At 43.4% G+C, this 19,553-nt stretch overlaps 1 protein-coding gene across 1 annotated transcript in view; it reads right to left on the bottom strand.

Annotated features, from left to right (window-relative positions):
- Window positions 1–19,553, bottom strand: part of RFLNB (refilin B) — a 45,013-nt gene that overhangs the window by 12,044 nt on the left and 13,416 nt on the right. Inside the window, exon 2 of the mRNA XM_040336803.1 lies at window positions 1,791–1,897. Within this exon, the coding sequence (XP_040192737.1) occupies window positions 1,791–1,897 (107 nt within the window). The remainder of the gene's footprint in view (window positions 1–1,790; window positions 1,898–19,553) is intronic.

Raw genomic sequence — 19,553 nt, 5'->3', positions numbered from 1 at the left:
TAGATTTATTAAAAGCCATTGTGCCTATTGTAAGGGTCGGTCTTAAAAATGCCTTACATTTATATCCAATCAGGTAGGTTGTGGGACCTCATAGCCGAGTTGTACCTGATCTAACAGATCACATTTAAGACAGCTTAAATGAAATCTTAACACAATTACTTTAAGTTTACTAGGTTTTAACAAGTCAATGTAACTTTAAAGGTAGCATGCAATCTTTTTGAAAGGGCAGCTTTCTTTAAAAGAATACCTGTGATCTTGCCATTAATGTCCTTGTTCATGGACTGCTATGGGGTGACAACTGTCTATTTATTTTTTGCTCCTGTGTGGAACAACGTTTTTTCTCCTGTGTTGTCCAACTGTCACATGTGCCCATTTAGACATCAACGGCTACAAATCATTGGCACATTCATATGGTTATGGTGATGTTTATGTGGTTACTTAATTAATAATATATCGCAAAAATTTGAATTTGCACTTTATCTTTTAATCTAATTGTAATACAAAATACATTATTTTTTTATATTTTGTGTATTCTGGTGCCTAAAAATCCCATTAGAATTTACTTTCTAACTCTGTCAATAATCTTGGTATGTAGCACCCTTTTACTATGTTCGCATCCACAGTACCACACTGTGAGAATGCCCATATTTTCTACCAATCTAAAGCCCCATGCACACAATAGGACTTTTTGACAACAAACTTAAAAATGAGCAAGTTTTCAAAAAAAATCGACCGTGTGTACGCTACATCGGACAAACTATTTCGGTTTTCATCGGACAAAAGTTTGCTCTGCAAACGGACAAACGTTTCGGCAACAAAAGTCCTACGGTGCAAAGTCCTATCGTGTGTACAGAAATCCATCAGTCCGAAGTACAAACACGCATGCCCAGAACCAATGTTAAAATAAACCAACAATAGCAGAAGTTGACCAAATGGTGGCGGTAAAGAGCAGAAAAGAGCAGAAAAACCATGTGATGTTGGGAAAGTTTTGGGAAAGTTTGCAGAAAAGTCCTGCTGTGTGTATGCTATGGGTGTTCCTGGCCAACACCCTTCAAACAAAAATCCACGAAAAGGTTTGTTTGAAGTTCGATCGTGTGTATGAGGCTTTAGATTAACTTGATTTTCTAAAACTGCCAGATGTCCCAAAATGCAGATATATAAATAACTTACAACTTTTTTTTTTTTAATTATTGTTATGTTATTGATTAGATCTATGAAAAGAAAAATGACTTTTCTTGTGATAGGATTGACCATGCTGGTATGAGAACGAAACAGCTTATTTCTAATATGTTAGGCTCACATATTGATCTACTGTAAGAAAGTTAATTTGTATAAGAGGAAGTCTATATAAAGGTAATTACAGACAATGTAGTTGCATCAGTGAACAGTCTATGCCACATGATCTTTGCAATAGATGTTTGTCAGTATCGAGTTAAAAACAAAAGGTGTACTTTGCGGCTAACTATTAACTAAAATAGCTGTTACTGGAAACTTTGCCATCTAAAAGTAAAACATCTGGCTAATTCAGCTCCTTGTCCTGCCAATACCACAACAAAACATTACATTTAGAGCTGTCAAATTGTTCTTGGGCTGAGTATCAGCCTAACAATGTGTGTGTCCTGCTTTGGATTTAAAGGTCCTCAAGGTTCACACGAAAACGTTTTTTTTTTTTACCTGTAGTAACTATGTGGATTTACGTAATTGTGAAAGCTTCACATGCCAAATAAATGAATAACACCTATGTAAATGTGTACCAATGTAAAAATAGGCTATCATGTACAGTATATTACCTTATCTCCTTGGGTGGCAGTGGATCAAATTCCACACCTTCTCCAAATGACAGAGGACAAAGCCTTGGGGTGTAACTGCTGGAGAAGCTTAAGGAGGGTGAAGTACTCTAAAAGAAAAGAAAAGAAAACATATGATTGTTTGTTGTTTTATATTTTTTCGTTTTCAATTGTTTTTTTATTAAAGGTTTTCACAAAAAGGAAGTATGGTTCACAAAAAGTGCTACAAGAGCTGCGGATCCTCCGCAGTATAAAATACAGACATACTAATACTGAAACGAAAGAAAAGAATATCTAGGTAACTTTAGATTAACATGCAGGAGGCATATACCAATTACCTATTCAAGTATGATTATTATTATTATACAGGATTTATATAGCGCCAACAGTTTATACAGCGCTTTACAACTTGAGGGTAGCCAGTACAAATACAATACACTTTAATACAGTAGTGATCAGAGGGCTCCTTAGAGCTTAGAATCCAAGAGACTTAGGCCCCGTACACACGGTCAGACAAAACCGATGAGAATGGTCCGACGGACTGTTTTCATAGGTTCACCACTGAAGTGGCCTGATGTCTAATGTGTGTACACACCATCAGTTCAAAATCCGATCGGGTCAGAACGCGGTGACGTAAAACACACAACGTGCTTAAAAAAAACGAAGTTCAATGCTTCCAAGCATGCGTCGACTTGATTCTGAGCATGCATGGGTTTTGAACCAATGCTTTTCTGTACTAACCATCGGTTTGGTCCGATGGGGCAGCGGTCCATCGGTTCGGTTTTGAAGCATGTTTTAAAATTTTGGACCGAAGGAAAACAGACCGATAGCCTATACACACGGTCGGTTTGGTCCGATGAAAATGAACTTCGGTTCATTCTCATCGGACCAAACTGACCGTGTGTACGGGGCCTAACTATTTCTATATCAACTACCCCAATCATGTAGCAAAAGCTACTACTATACTACTACTGATATATAAGAGTATGGTAGTAGTAGTATGCACTTTCACCGTACACAGTGCCTTGAAAAAATATTCATACTCCTTGAAATTTTCCACATTTTGTCATGTTATAACCAAAAATGTAAATGTATTGTATTGGGATTTTATGTGATAGACCAACACAAAGTGGCACACAATTGTGAAGTGGAAGGAAAATGATAAATGGTTTTCAATTTTTTTTACAAATAAATATGTGAAAAGTGTGGTTGTATTTGTATTCAGCTGCCCCCCCCCCCTCAATTTAATACTTTGTAGATCCACCTTTCGCTGCAATTACAGCTGCAAGTCTTTTTGGGGATGTCTCTACCAGCTTTGCACATCTAGAGAGTGAAATGTTTGCCAATTCTTCTTTGCAAAATAGCTCAAGCCCTGTCAGATTGGATGGAGAACATCCGTGGAACAGCAATTTTCAAGTCTTGCCACAGATTCTCAATTGGATTTAGGTCTGGACTTTCACTGGGCCATTCTAACACATGACTATGCTTTGATCAAAACCACTAAGGCTGTATGTTTAAGGTTGTTGTCCTGCTGGAAGGTGAACCTCCACCCCAGTCTCCACCCCAGATTGCCCTGTATTTGGCTCCATCCATCTTCCCATCAACTCTGAACAGCTTCCCTGTCCCTGCTAAAAAAAACGCATCCCTGCAACGCGATACTGCCACCACCATGTTTAACAGTGGGGATGATGTGTTCAGAGTGATGTGCAGTATTAGTTTTCCACCACATATAGTGCTTTGCTTTTAGGCCAAGAAGTAAAATGTTGATCTCATCTGACCAGAGCACCTCCTTCTACATGTTTGCTGTGTCCCCCACATGGCTTCTTGCAAACTACAGATGCGACTTCTTATGGCTTTCTTTCAACAATGGCTTTCTTCTTGCCACTCTTACATAAAGGTCAGATTTGTGGAGAGCACCACTAATAGTTGTCCTGTGGACAGATTCTCCCACCTGAGCTGTGGGTCTCTGCAGCTCCTTCATAGCTACAATAGACCTCTTGGCTGCTTCTCTGATTAATGCTCTCCTTGCCCGGCCTGTCAGTTTACATGAACGGCCATGTCTTGGCAGGTTTGCAGTTGTGCCATACTTCCATTTCCGGATGATGGATTGAACAGTGCTCGGGAATTCTCGTTTGATCTTGAAATTCACCTTGCATGTTCTTAATGTCAGTCGACCATTTTTGTGGGAATTACAAGAGTTGTTTTATATTTTTTAATATTAAACTTTCCAGAGTATAATAAAATGAAAGAACTTAAAAAAATAGATGGAAGATGCCCACATGGGACATGATGATTTCAAAGAAGAGTCTTCTTTGCTACAAATGCTTTTCATTTTTAAGCTTGTCTCTCTTTTAATTTGAATATCACCTTCTCAACCAAAGGCAACATGGTTAGGAATTTTTTTTGCAGGTAGCAAAATAATGCTTTAGTTATATCAAAGGCTATCCATGGGTAAGGTCTCAGGATAAGGCTTATGGTGAAAGTTAAAGTCTATCTAAAGCCAAAACATTTTTTTCTAAGTTTGTAAGAGTTGCTAGGGGTTAGAACCCTTGCTGGCATTCAGTGTTCCCTTTATAGAGGTTTATTCTTTCAATTTGTCCTGCTAACAAAACACCGGGGCAAGAAGTAAAAAAGAAAAATCCAAAATGCTGAACATTGCTGAATGCTTTTTCCAGAACAGAAAAATCTACCAATGGGGCACTTGTTCTGTCAGTTTAGCGGACGGCCATGTGTTGGTAGGTTTGCAGTTGTGCCAGTTGTTCCATTTTCAGATGATGGATTGAACAGTGCTCCGTGAGATGTATAAAGCTTGGGATATTTTTTTAGCATACAGTAAACATGTCAGCTGTTTTATCCTAATGAAAAAAGCCTAAGGCTCCATTCACATCTAGGCAGACAAATTTGCGACGTTTTGTCCCGCAAATTGCGGCGGCAAATAGCGGCGTTTTGTACCGCGATTTGCGGCGACAAAACGCAGCGACTGTCCGCCTTGATGTGCCCCTAGATGTGCCCCTCTATGGAGATGGTTCCCGAACGCCGAAAGCCGCCTGAAAAAAAGGTCCGGGACCTTTTTTTCAGGCGGCAGGCGACAGGCGGCAGGCGTTCGGCGTGGAGATGTGAACCATCTCCATAGAGGGCAATGTCTTTTCATCCCTCTGGCGGCAGTGGGGTTGCACTACAGGCGACAAAACGCCTAGATGTGAATGGGGACTTAAGCTGGCCATGCATTATACAATTTTATTGTTCAATTTTCCCTTAGATTTACCTTCAACTATGTAGTGCAAGGGCCTGCCTCACTGCATACATATTGAAAGTGTTCAAATTTGACCTCATATTATATGGTTTTAGTAAATCTAAAGGAAAATTGTACAAAACAATTGTATGATGCATGGCCAGCCTTAAAGGAGACATCAAAAGGAGCCAGCTATTCCTTTTTTTGAGCCAGGAAAGATGCCTCTGTGCACCCTTCTGATCCTAGTTTCACTTAGGTGCTCACAGCTTGACTTTCTAATTTTAGGGATAAGCCCTCCCGTATTATTCCCTTGTCCAATCAGAGCACCCTAATTAGGCACAGACAGCAGTGGTAAGCCAGGGCTTAGTTTCAGGGGCCTTTCCATTCCAAAACATTTTTGGTGCATACTATGGAATCGAATCATATACAAGGAGATGTTGTGCTTACTACAGGCAAGGTTGTATCACCATGGATGTAGTCCAAATTCTTATATTTAATATATTTCTGACAAACAGTGCATCCCACACCAAACATATCACATGAATAAATAGCAATTTTGGAAAATGTATTTCACAGTGCTCTTTCTGGAGTTCAGTTGTAATATTAACACTCTGTTTAGCTATGTTTCCATTTAATTATTAAATGAAAATGTAAAACTCTGTGACATACAGAGTATCATAGTATATGAAATAATCCTTATTAGACCACAATTAGAGGAAATCCCATAATTTCACTAATAACAACTAACTAACCTCTGATCAGGAGGAGATATTCTTAAAACATTCACATATGTTTTTTTGGTAATACAAAACGAGCCATTATTTCTAGGATGAAGGCTACGAAGCAGCATGATCCTGGAAATGGAATCTGGTTTTATATTATTTTCAGTGTAACAAATTTTTTGACAAAGTGAAAACAGAATGCATGTTGAGGAAAAAAAGGGTTGGTGATTGAGAGCAAAAGGGCAAAGTGCTTTCAAGGTGTTGAAAACAAAGTACCTGCCTATGTGCTGATTAGATTATACGCACTTATCAGGACCAGTGGTATCGCTACAAGTTAAGGCACCTTTCAAAACGAATCCACGTTTGCTTTTCACACCTTATAATAATAATAATACAAAAACAGTATTGTTCTTAAAATATTTCCCATGTACACTATGCACATCTGTTCAGAGGCCTGAAAAATCTCACTGGAAATTTTGCGAAAAATGTTGAGCATGGCCTATATATATATATAATAATAATACATTTTATTACATAAAATTGTTGAACAAGAGATACATGATTAAAATTGAAAAAACAGAACCACAAGGATACCCCCAGGCAATATCTGTTATTACAAATATATAGACTGGTCTATGCCTCGACTCAAACAAATACAATTAATGTTAAACAAACATAATAATTCAACAATAGCCATAATAATACAATGCAATAGAGAGGGGTGATACAAAGGGAAATAGCTTACCCACAATTTGGGTGGTAATGTGTGGCATCAAGCCGCCCAGGTATGGTAGCCACCCTGCGGCGGACAAGGGGGATAGAGCGGAAATCTCTAAATGGAGGCATAAGATAAGTAAGAACTCAAATAAAGAGCAGCAAAAAGGAGGAGTGGGACACCCGTGGAGGAAAGAGGGGAGGAAGGAAAGGGGGGGGACAAGGAAGAGGGAAGGGAGGAGGGAAACAGGGAGGGAAAGGAAGGGCAGAAGGGGGAGGGAGGGCTAGGAAAGGGGGAAAGGAAAGGGAAAAAAGGGGAGGGGGAGGAAGGTAAGGGGCAGTGTGGAGAGGGGGAGATGGAAAACAAAAAGGAGGGGAAGGGAGGGGAGGGGAAAAAAGAAGGGGAGGCGAAAAAAGAAGGGGAGGGCAAAGAAGAAGCTTCTTGGCCCACCCTCCCCTTCTTTTTCCCCCTCCCCTCCCCCCTCCCTTTTCGTTTTCCATCTCCCCCCTCTCCACACTACCCCTTACCTTCCCCCTCCCCATTTTTCCTTTCCACCTTTCCTAGCCCTCCCTCTCCCCCCTCCCCCCCCCTTCTGCCCTTCCTTTCCCTCCCTGTTTCCCTCTTCCTCGTTTCCCCTCCCCCTTTCCTTCCTCCCCTCTTTCCTCCACGGGTGTCCCACTCCTCCTTTTTGCTGCTCTTTATTTGAGTTCTTACTTATCTTATGCCTCCATTTAGAGATTTCCGCTCTATCCCTCTTGTCCGCCGCAGGGGGGCTACCATACCCGGGCGGCCTGATGCCGCACATTACCACCCAAATTGTGGGTGAGCTATTTCCCTTTGAATCACCACTTTCTATTGCATTGTATTATTACCGAGATACTCCATTAATCTTTTTTTGGGGGGAGGGAATGTTAGAGGATCAGCATTAGCCACTGTCCCTTGTCCCCACTCTTTTCGTCTCACTGGAAATTTCCCACAATAAAATATCATACATTTATGATTTAAAGTTTAAAAGCCCTTTGTACCATGTAACAGCCATGGAATGTTCGTACAGTTCTAGATTACTGCCTTAGTTAAAAGAGAAGTCCAGCCTGAGCTTTTTAGGCTGGGCTTCTCCTATGGGTCACAGGAGTGCAATTCATTTTGCACTCCTGTGACCCGTTTTCAGTGGAGAGTGGTCTGAAGTCCACTCTAGACTGACGTCACTGCCATCAGTCCGGGCAGAGCGTCATCGCGACTTCCAAGTCGGGATCCGCCAGCTGCCCTGATTGATGGCAGACTCAGCGAGATGCTGAGACAGCCTCTCCCCGCCCCTCCACAGTTCAGCACTCCAATGAGCGTGGAGAAGCAGAGAGGAAAGCTGCTGACTGACAGCAACTTTCCTCTCGGGGATCTGTGAGAACCGAGCCATCGGCGATGTTCGGTGGCTCGGTTTTCAGTGCAAAGACGTCAGGGGATAGATGGAGCATCGGTCTGATGCTTCATCCACCGAGGTAAGTATGAATTAAAAAAAAAAAAAGTAAACCCATACTTCTCTTTTAAAGCCCAAATCCAGCAAAATAAAATGTAAAATGTATATCCAGTTCAGTTCCAGAGCAATTTATTTTTTATTTTTTGCATACACTGTACATGTAAAAATCTTAATTTTCGGCAATAAAATGAATTAAACCCCCAGAACATTATATATTTTCCCCATAGAAGGCCCCATAGAATAACAAAGGTGATAGTTGCAAATTTTTGTTTCACAGCTGTCGGCTGTTTGAAAGTGATCGGCAGCTATGGAGCTGCCGCATCACTTTCACTGTGAAGCCATTCACTGGTTGAACAAAACCCACACAGGCTGATGGCGGCTGCTGCAGCCATGAGCTTGTGATTAAAGGTTCACTCGTTGGACGTACATAGTACGCCCAAAGAGCTGAATTGGATATAGCGCAAGGAAGGGTTAGACTCTCTGTTGAGTTGTTGTACAGTCTGTGTCCCTTTTGGGATATACTTTCTGTCGCATTGACAGGGTGTCGCAAAGAAAAAAGTTGAATATCTCCACAATGGAGAAAGAGACAGAAACAACATCACATTAACTTGGAAGCCAAAGGGAAATCTCATTAGAAAAGACACTTAACAGTATTAAAACTTATAATTTAGTACATTTTTAAGGGTAACTTAAAGTTTGCAAAAAGATTCACAAATGTAAATTTCCCTTTTCAGTGCCCTGGCTTCTGCAGGACCAGGCCATGGGTCTCATTTACTAAAACTGAAGAGTGGAAAATCTGCTGTACATGGTAGCAAACCAGCTTCTAACGTCAGCTTGTTCAATTAAAAGAAAAGTCCGGGATTTTTTTTTTTTTAGAAATCATACTTACTATTACTATTCCAATCAGTCCAATTTACAAACGCGAATAAAATAATAAAAGTAGAGCCATACCCCATCTTCTGAGAAGCAATCTTCGCTAATAGAATCATTAAGCAGGTCCTTCATCCCGAGGTTAATAGTTCCACGTCTATTAACACTCTCATGCACAGGTAAAGCACTGGGTGTTATATATTAGAGAAGAGAGATAAGATAAAGTACAGATCTCACCCAAAAAGATAAACCTATGGGTGGCCCTGTAATCTGAAAAAAGGAAACCAGCACCACACCTCTACATTATGTCAGGAAAAGCCAGAAATAACGCATGGCCTTTACTCTACAGTGCACAAACAATGACTAGGCTTGTACCAACAAACCATAAATAGATGAAGCACTGTACATAAAGCCATGCTCGCTAAGACATATCTAGACAAATCAGGTGAAGACTTTTCAAATCCAACACAGGCTGTAGTTTAAGGTCATCCCTAGTGCCGACCTTTACCACTTCAGCCCCGGAGGATTTGCCGGCCAAATGATCAGGGCAATTTTTGCAATTCGGCACTGCGTCGCTTTAACTGACAATTGCGCGAAGTGGCTCCCAAATAAAAATGATGTCCTTTTTTTCCCCACAAATAGAGCTTTCTTTTGGTGGTATTTCATCACCTCTGCGGTTTTTATTTTTTGCGCTATAAACAAAAATAAAGCAATGATTTTTTTGAAGAAATCAATATTTTTTACTTTTTGTTCAAATAAATATCCCCCAAAAATATATAAAACATTTTTTTTCCTCAGTTTAGGCCGATACGTATTCTTCTACACATGTTTGGTAAAAAGAAAATCGCAATAAGTGGTTTGCGCAAAAGTTATATTGTCTACAAAATTGGGGGTAGTTTTATGGCATTTTTATAAAAAAAAATTTTTACTAGTAATGGCAGCGATCTGCAATTTTTATCGTGACTGCGATATTGCAGCGGACACATCGGACACTTTTGACGCTATTTTGGGACCATTGTCATTTATACAACGAGCAGTGCTATAAAAATGCACTGATTATTGTGTAAATGACACTGGCAGGAAAGGGGTTAACCACTAGGGGCGAGGAAGGGGTTAAGTGTGTCCTAGGGAGTGATTCTAACTGTGTGAGGGCTGGGCTACATGTGACACAACACTGATCACTGCTCCCAATGACAAGGAGCAGAAGATCACTGTCCTGTCACAAGGCAGAACAGGGAGATGCCTAGTTTATACAGGCATCCCCCCATTCTGCAGCTCTGTGACACCATCACGGGACACTGGCGGACATCAAGTCTGTGTTATTTGGCCAACGTAAATGTTTGTGTGGCGGTCGGCAAGTGATTAAAGCGGTATTAAACACAAAACCAAAAATGTTATATATTGCAGTTTGCCAATCATTAGACGTGGAGGCTGTATATGTTTTTCTTTTTTTAGGCTTTGAGCACCTACACTCTGGTTAAAGGAGCACAGGGGCACCTTTGGACAACAATATTGTTAGTCTGGGGCAGGGGAATGTTATATGGACTAGCAGATTTAGATACACTAACAAAGTGGAGCCAAACTCCAGCTCACACTGTAGTTACATACATTAAGCAGTTACAGCAACAGTTTTTATTCTTGGAAAAAGGTTTTACTTGAATAAATAAAAGCTGATCGTTGTAAGCATTCCTGTCAGTGTTAAATGGTTTGTCTCAACGGAAAAAGCCTAAAAAACGATTGCAGCCATCACACGTGAGAACATGTTCGAAATTTCTGGAACTCGGGCTTGGCTTTCAATACTGAAACTGCTGCACAAAAAGTAGTTGAATACTTTACTACAAACACCATTGAAATAATGAATGTGCGCGATCTCAACCAATGTGTTTTAAGATTATAAAAATTCACCTATACTCATATATGCCAAATTCACAACATGAATAAGTCACGTGTCTAGTGACGATACGCGTGGGGGAGGAGCTTGAGTGACGGGACGCACGGAGGTGCCGGATGAGGAGCCTGACAAGCTGAGCAGCACACACGCACATACGTTGCAGCCTTATTACCACTGAGGATTCGTGAGTGATATTCTGTGTACTGTGAGACGCCAGTATTCCATCATACGGTATCACACTATTGGTCTTTCTTTTTCTCCCTTTCTCCCTGCATATTTTGAGCACTTGAATACCTGGTGGAAAGCACACTCTGACCTGACCAGTTTGATTGTTACAAACTATCAAGTTGCTAAAACCCACACATTGTGTATGTGTGGTTCGGGAAGGTGTTGCTGAGCTGTCCTGGGATTGCAGCATCAAGGGACTATATAATAATGAATTGTGGAACTCAATTTTCTGTGTATATTATTGTCCTTCTCCTCCAGTATTTTTTGATGTGTTGACACTTCACTTGATCAGTTGATTCAGCGCATTATTATTTACATATATATCTTTGCTTGGTTTAGTTCACCGTTATAATTGCAGCTTTATCATTTATTTATTGGTTAGGTGGTATAATTAATTAATCACTAGTAGCGCTGTAGAATCTTACACATTCATATAAAGTGCAATGAGCAGATCCATATAAACTAAATTTAAAAAAGCAAAAAATATATAAATCATGACTGTATATGTGCAAGAATTCACCAGTGACTGTAAAACTTAAATAAAAAATGTATAAAAAATATGACCGTCCAATTAATGTCCATCCCAGTGCAGAGAAAGAACATGCTCTTGTGCTATCCACTGTAATGAGTCACTATTATAAGCTTCACTTCCACCCCTGTGCTAATGCAGACAAACAGGCTGCATACCAGAACATATGATCCTACAAGGGGATCAAAAAGTGCTTAGAGATATCGATCTTTAGGGAAGCCCTGGCTCATTCACAAGTGGTCTCCCAAATGTTCTTGGAGATTGAGTAAATGTACAAAGCATACAAACATCCCACAGCCATGGCCGTTCCACTACTCAAACCGTGAATTCCAACGTCACACCGTTAGCTCCGCCCGACGCATTTCCTCTCAATAGGCGTCACCTGGGATTGGAGGCTGTAAGAACATGTAAGGCTACATGTACACTAGCCCCACTCTGACCGCAGCCATGGGAAAAAACAAACCGCAGCAAAAACACAAACCAGGTTTTTACCGTGATTTTACTGTGATTTGCGTATTCCCATGTATTTTCCTATCCTGAGCGTTATTCTTCTGCGTTCAGGATAGGGGAAATTTAACCGCTCCTAAACGCTGCTAAAAGCCTATGTGTACATGGACACATACTGTAGGCTTTTATGGAGTTGAGTTTAGGAGATTTGGCAAAAAAATGTCAAGAGCTGCCAGGGCTGGACTGGGACAAAAATTTGGCCCTGGACTTCATCCAGACTGGCCCACTTTGACAGGTCTCTCCCATGGCGGCCGGACAACTCCCACACCCCCCCGGCCACCCAAGCCCCCCCTCCCCCTTCACTAGCCACTAGCCGTTCTAATTTATAAGAGTAGAACGGCTGATACTTGTACTCTTATAGGCAGTACCAGTGTGGAAGCTAGACATTATTTCACCCGGGGCAAAGAATCAGTTCGGTGCTCCCCCTTATGGGACAAGATTAGGCAGAAGTGAGAAGCTCCCAGGCCATAGCTGTTGAGTCAGCTGTCTGTCCCCTCCCCCCATGCTCCTCTGTCGTCCCCCATGCTCCTCTGTCGTCCCCACTGCTCCTCTGTCCCCCCCAGGTGAGCGCTGCGGGGAGGGAGAGGAGGCGAGCGCTGCGGGAAGGGAGAGACAGAGGAGCAAAGGGAGGTGGCGGTCCGCTGTCACTGAAGCCAGCCCATTGAGCCATCGACCCACCGGGAAACTCCCTGTAGTCCCAATGGCCAGTCCATCCCTGAGAGCTGCTAGTGTTCATGAAGCCTAAGAAGGTAAGCTGCTATATAATAAATGTTTACTTTTTTTTTTTTTTAATAGAACCCCAATATATGGAGGGGTAGCAGAAAAACTACAGAAAAAGACATTGGTGATAACGAAAATAAAAATCTAGAGCAAATCTACCCTAAAGCGGTTATGATGGGTTGAATATTCATATAACTGTTGAATTTGACTGACAGTAAATGTCAAAAAATTGCCATTAAGAATAGGACTATATAGGAGTCCTGGTGCAAAGAGAGAACAGTTTTTAAATGTCTTTGTCCATACAACAATATACTACATCTGTCCTGAAACACTTAACAATTTGAGGAAGTCACAGCAATAATATGCCAGGTTACTAAACTGTGATATACAGTGAAATAGTGGCAAAGCCCTGCAGTTAGTACAGCGACTCTGACCAGAAATGTCAGTTTTTTTGTTTTTTTTTCATTTAACCTGCCTGGTTGAATGAAATTTTTTTTTATTAGTGTGTACGAGGCTTTACTCTCCAAGGTTACAGCTTAGCTCCAGAGAACGTGCCATAATCAAACAGAAAGGCCGTTTACACATTAATACCGGTAAACTTGGGATTATTTAGTTGAGGAAAAGCAACAATGAAGCTAAGTATGTTACCATACAGCAATCAATCAGAAATCATAAGTCATCTACATTAATACAGTGAAATGCTATTTGATTAAGAACAGTGCTTCTTCTACTGCATTATGCCCCAAAGTTTATATTATACAAGGAGATAGTTGACTGGTTCTTTTTTCTTTTACATGACATGCTACAATTCAGTTCTCCTCAAAAATACCTCCAAAGAAACAATTGTTACACCAAAAGAAAACCCCATATTCAGCTAATGGTGTGGATATTTCCTCTTCCCCTTTCTAATATTTCTGGCAAGTGTGACAGTCACACTATCAGTCAACACACACCCTCTGCAGTCACTTCATTCTTGGCAGTCATTCTGGATTGTCTCCAATGTAATCTAATTTTCATCCATCATAGAGTCTTTTGGCCTACACCATGGTTCCTCTTTTGGTAAAGTAATATCCTCACCTCAGTTTTACATACTTGTCTAGAGACACTGGCCCGGATTCAGAAACGAGATACGACGGCGTATCTCCGGATACGCTGTCGTATCTCTGAGTGCGGGCCGTCGTATCTATGCGCCTGATTCAGAGAATCAGTTACGCATAGATTTCCCTAAGATCCGACTGGCGTAAGTGTCTTACACCGTCGTATCTTAGGCTGCATATTTACGCTGGCCGGTAGGTGGCACTTCCGTATAGATACGCAAGGAATATACTAATGAGGTATTTACGCCGATTCAGAAACGTACGTCCCGCCGGCGCATCTTTTTACGTAGTTTACGTTAGGCTTTTTTCGGCGTATAGTTACCCCTACTATATGAGGCGTAGCTAATGTAAAGTATGGCTATCGTTCCCGCGCCGAGTTTTAAAATGTTTACGTCGTTTGCGTAAGTTGTTCGCGAATAGGGCTGGACGTCATTTACGTTCACGTCGAATCCAATACGTCCTTGCGGCGTACTTTGGCGCAATGCACACTGGGATATTTTACGGACGGCGCATGCGCCGTTCAAAAAAAACTTCAAAAACGCGGGGTCAAGTGAAATTTAACAAAAACAAACCCGCCCCCAACATCCCCATTTGAATTAGGCGGGCTTACGCCGCAACACATACGTTACGCCGCCTAACTAAGGGCGCAAGTTCTTTCTGCATACGGAACTTGCGCCAAAATTTACGGCGGCGTAACGTATCGGAGATACGTTATGCCCACAGAAAGATGCGCTCATCTTTCTGAATCCGGGCCACTATTTCTTTTCCTGAAGTTATTCAGTAAAATAGTCTATATCACCATCTACTTAGGACCTTCTATCTCCTATACGATTTCTGTTTGGTTCCTCTACATTGATGATCTATTATTCTAAACATCATAACTTTTAGCTACGCATTCTATTATAATTCTTATGCCCCGTACACACGATCGGATATCTGATGGAATCTAATCCGATTGATTTTTTCGTCGGATATCCGATAAAGCTGACTTTCATCAGTCTTGCCTACACACCATCGGTCAAAAATCCGACCGTGTCCAACGCGGTGACGTAAAACACTACGCCGTGCTGAGAAAAATGAAGTTCAATGCTTCCGAGCATGCGTCGACTTGATTCTGAGCATGCATGGAATTTTCTCCGATAGAGTTCCTCACAGACGATCGTTTTTTTCCATCGTTTTTTTATCCATAGGAAAATTTTAAAACATGTTCTTTTTTTTTTCACCGATGGAAAACAAACCGATGGGGCCCACACACGATGGGTTTGTCCGATGAAAACAGTCCATCGGTTCGTTTTCATCAGACAAACCGATCGTGTTTACAGGGCTTTAGCCACATTTTTTTTATATTTCTCTAAATACTCTCTCTAGAGACTTTGGGCCAAATCCTCAAAAAGCTGTGCAAATTTAGTTTTACCTAACTTATGTCATTTAAGTTACGGCGCCCTAAGTTGGTGTCGTAATTGCCGTATCCACAGCGCATTTGCGCACAAAATTGCGCTTACCTAACTTAAATTCTGAGGCGTAAGGCGGGGTTTTTGCAAGTGGGAAGGAAGTGGGCGTGCTTCATTGTAATGAGCCGTGACCCCACGCAAATGAAGGGCCGGCTGTACTGCGCATGCGCGCACGAATCTGCTTCTCACTGGGCATGTGCAGAACTGAGCTCATCGCAATCAGTGAGATAGGTAAAAGGCCAAGCGTACTTAGTTTGAGGATCGCCCTGTGTGTAAATAGCTCCAGTCAAACACACTTCCCTTGCAAAAGTATTTCCCTGTGTTCCCTTCCTTGAGCAAGTTGCTTCTGTTCAGAACGTTTGTCAGTGTTTGTTGGTGAGTTGTGTTTGTGAGAAAAGTTGTTGCGGAGTTGTAGAGTATATTTGGTGTTTGTTTTTGATAAGTGTTTTTGTTTTTTGCCTTTGTTTTTTTTTTTTGTTTCCCTTTTTTGCCTGTTTGTTTATTAAATTATAGTAGCTGTCTGCTTATGTTTATATATTTTTTTGCAGTGAGTTTGTTTGTTTGTTTGTTTGTTTGTTTGTTTGTTTGTGTGTTGTGTGTGTGTATTGTTGCTTTTTTTTTGGGGTAAGTTTCTTGTTGCTGGGTGGTGTCTGTGATGGCCACCAAGCGCAGGAAGCTCAATTTTACCCTGGGAGAGAAGCGAATTCTTGCTCAGGGCATCATAAAATATGGTCGTTTTCTCCATGGCCCTGAGAGCCAGAACACCACCCCGGCCAGGAGGAAGGAGATCCTTAAAAAGATCACCGATCGGATCAATGCGGCGGGGGGAGACCAGGACCATCGCTGGCATACAAAAGAAAATAAATGATTTGAAGAGCGTGGCCCGGAAAAAGCTGGCAACGCTGCATGCTCATAGGAGGGGCACTGGAGGAGGGGGACCCTGCCCAGTCAGGCTGACTGAGGAGGAATGGGCAGTGGCCCAGTGTTTCCACCCACAGCAGATTAGCATGTGTGGGTGGGGGAAGGGAAGATGTGCCAAGTGTGTGGATCCACCAACCTGTGATTGTTTTGTGTCCTCCACAGATGGCCAGGAGATTGCAGCCCCATCAGCCCAGGAGGTTGCTGGGTCATCAGGGCAGGAGGTGGCAGCCCCATCAGGGCAGGAGGTGGCAGCCCCATCAGGGCAGGAGGTGGCAGCCCCATCAGGGCAGGAGGTTGCTGGCCCATCAGGGCAGGCTGCTGCACCACCCCCAAGACAGGCTGATGTTGACTCCCAAGAAGGGCAGGATTCCCCATGGGAGGGGAGTGTCCACACCTCCCCTCATGAGGAGGTTCAGTGGGAGGAGGATGAGGGGGAGGAGGATGAGGGGGAGGAGGATGACCATTTTATGATTGGCCGGGAAATAATGTTGGGCCAAGATAGGACCTTTGAGTCTTCCCCTGAGGCTACCCCAGAGGCTGGCACCAGTCAGGCCACCATCAGGGGTGGCCCCTCCCACTACTCCCCCAACATGCAGCAAACCCCATGGGTTACTCTCCCCCTTCCTCCCAGGCCACAAGCCTCAGGGGCAAGCAGGAGGCCGACCCAGGAGACCAGGGGGGGTTTGAGCGTCTGCCGGTCAGTCTGCTGAGGGACAATGCCCGGCAGACCCGCAGTCTGGGTGAGATCAAAAAAACTTTAAACAAGATGGAGCACAGCCTGGATGTAATGAGGGAGTCACTGGGTGATGTGGCCACCAACTCAGTGGGGGTCATCACCTGTTTGTGGGACCTGAAGAACGCCACAACAGGCGTGGGCCAGGAGGTGACTGCCCTCACCCAGGCTGTGAAGGACAATACCCGGGCTGTGGAGGACAATACCCGGGCTGGGCAGGCTAATACGGCTGCCATCACTGGCTGTCTGACAAGAATAGCCGTGGCCTTGGAGGGCACGCCAGCAGGAGGACAGACACCAGGGGAGGCTCCTTCTTCCCCTGCTCACCCACCCCCCCATGAAGATCCTCCTTCCCCTGCTCACACCTCCCCCCATGAAGATCCTCCCTCCCCTGCTCACACCTCCCCCCATGAAGATCCTCCCTAGCTTGCTCACACCCCCCCCCCGTGAAGATCCTCCAGTTGGCCGTGGCCGTATCTGCGCCCGTGCCCGTGGGCAGCCCAGAAGGAGCACTCGGCAACGTCAATAAGTTGCAGGGGTACTTTTGTTTTGTTTTTTGTTTTTTTATGATTTTGTTTATTATACTGTACTTATGATTTGGTTTATGTGTGTGAATGATGTGTGAATGTGGGGGGGGTGGCATTCCTGATGAAATAAGGGTGTCACCCTCAGTTTTGGTGGAGTAGGGATCCCCAGGACCAGGGAGAAGTCATCCCAGGTTCCTGAATGGTGTATGAATGCACAGTGACATAATTGGAGCCGTGGCGTGGCGTTACTGCTCCCAAGTACCAAAGGGGGGGGGGGGTACTTGGATCTAATCCAGTTCGATGTGCATGTGATGTGTCTGTGCTAGGGACCACAGTGGTGTGCATTCATGCATTCTCATTGTGAGATAATTAATGTGCGTTTTCTGTGAAAAAAGACATTCTCATTGTGAGATAATTAATGTGCATTTACTGATCAAAGATACATTCTCTTTGTGACATTATTCATGTGCATTTACTGTGCAAACATACATTTTCATTGTGACATGATTTCTGTGCGTTTTTGGTGAATCCAAAAAATTTCATTGTGACATGATTTATGTGCATTTACTGTGCAAAGATGCCTTCTGCAAGGCGTCTCCTGGCTGCTGTGCCCTCAGCAGACCGGGTAGAGTGGGTTAGGGGGGGACTGCCTGGGTGGGGGGTCAGGTCAGCACATAAGTCAATATGCAGTCCCCTTCTCATGGCAAAGTTGTGGTGTATACAACATGCCCCAATTATTTGGCACACAAAGTCTGGGGAATACAACAATGTACCCCCAGTCTTGTCCAGGCATCTGAAGCGGGACTTCAGAAGCCCAAATGTCCGTTCAACAACTGCCCGGGTGCGAATGTGCGCCTGGTTGTAGCGTTGCTCTCCTGGGGTTTGGGGGTTCCTGAAGGGGGTCATCAGGTGGGGTCCCAGGGCATATCCAGAGTCACCTGTAAGGGAAAAGACAGGAGGATGTTAGTCATGCATGTGCCCCTTGTGATGTCTGCATCATGGGGGGGACATACCTGACACCAATGTCACTCACCAATCAGCCAGCTGTCTCCATACACGTTCATCTCCAAATCTCTGCAGATTTTGGTATGCCGGAAAATAAAACTGTCATGGCAGGATCCAGGGAATTTAGCACAAACGTGCCAGATGAGGCCATGGGCATCTACAATCACCTGCACATTTATAGAATGCCAGCCTTTTCGATTCCGGAACAGGTGCTCAGTGTCATGGGGGGGCTGTAGTGCCACATGTGTACAGTCTATCGCCCCGATGGTCCGTGGGAACCCATCAATATTATAAAAGTCAGTCATGGTTTGCAGACGCTGGTCCTCCTGGGTGGGCTTTTGGAACTGATTGGCCATGCGCCGCAGTATTGCAGGGACCACTTGATGGACACACCTGCTCATAGAGGACTGGACCATCCCAGACAGACCTCCAGATGCGCGCTGGAAAGACCCAGTGGCCAGAAAATGTAATGTTGCCATTACTTTTTGGAGAGGTGGCAGGGCATGGGATCGTTGGGTTGGGGTGGTGAGATCATCCTTCAGGATTTCTGTGAGCTCCAGGATGGCTTCCCGGTTAAATCGGTAGTTGCCATAGACCTCTGAAGCAGGCATGGCAAACAGATCTCGCCGGGCGGTAAACCCTCTCCTGTGCCCTCCTCCTCCTCCTCTGTGCCCTCCTCCTTCTTTGTGCCTGTAAAGTGGCGAGTGCCGTTACAATCATTGATGGGCCGGGCATTTTGGCAGTCAGATTGTTGTCCTGCAGAGATGTGTTGTCAGCTCTACCTCTATTCAGTTGCTTGAGCAGACCCTTACACGGCATGTGTAAAATTAGGTCTGCTTTTATAATGTGTAAATTTGCCCAGGGAAACTAACAGGTGCGCACAGGGCGTAATCTACGGCGCACGCACTTAATTTTGTGAATCGCCCTATCTCCCTCATTTGCATCTTTGCCTATCAAAAACAGCGGCGTGACTAGCGTAATTTGCGTCCGGGGATGCGCAGGTGTAATTATTTTAGGTAGGACGGAAAACAAGGAAATTAAGGCGTAACTCGTTATGAGGATCGGGCGCAAAGATACGCGCCGTGTAAATTTAGAAAACTCTGGTTAAGTTGGCGCATCTGCTTTGAGGATTTGGCCCTTTATACCA

The sequence above is a fragment of the Rana temporaria genome, chromosome 2 (assembly GCF_905171775.1).
Source record: "Rana temporaria chromosome 2, aRanTem1.1, whole genome shotgun sequence".
NCBI lineage: Eukaryota > Metazoa > Chordata > Amphibia > Anura > Ranidae > Rana > Rana temporaria.
The sequence above is the reverse complement of the archived record's forward strand: the minus strand, read 5'-3'. Positions and strand labels throughout refer to the sequence as shown.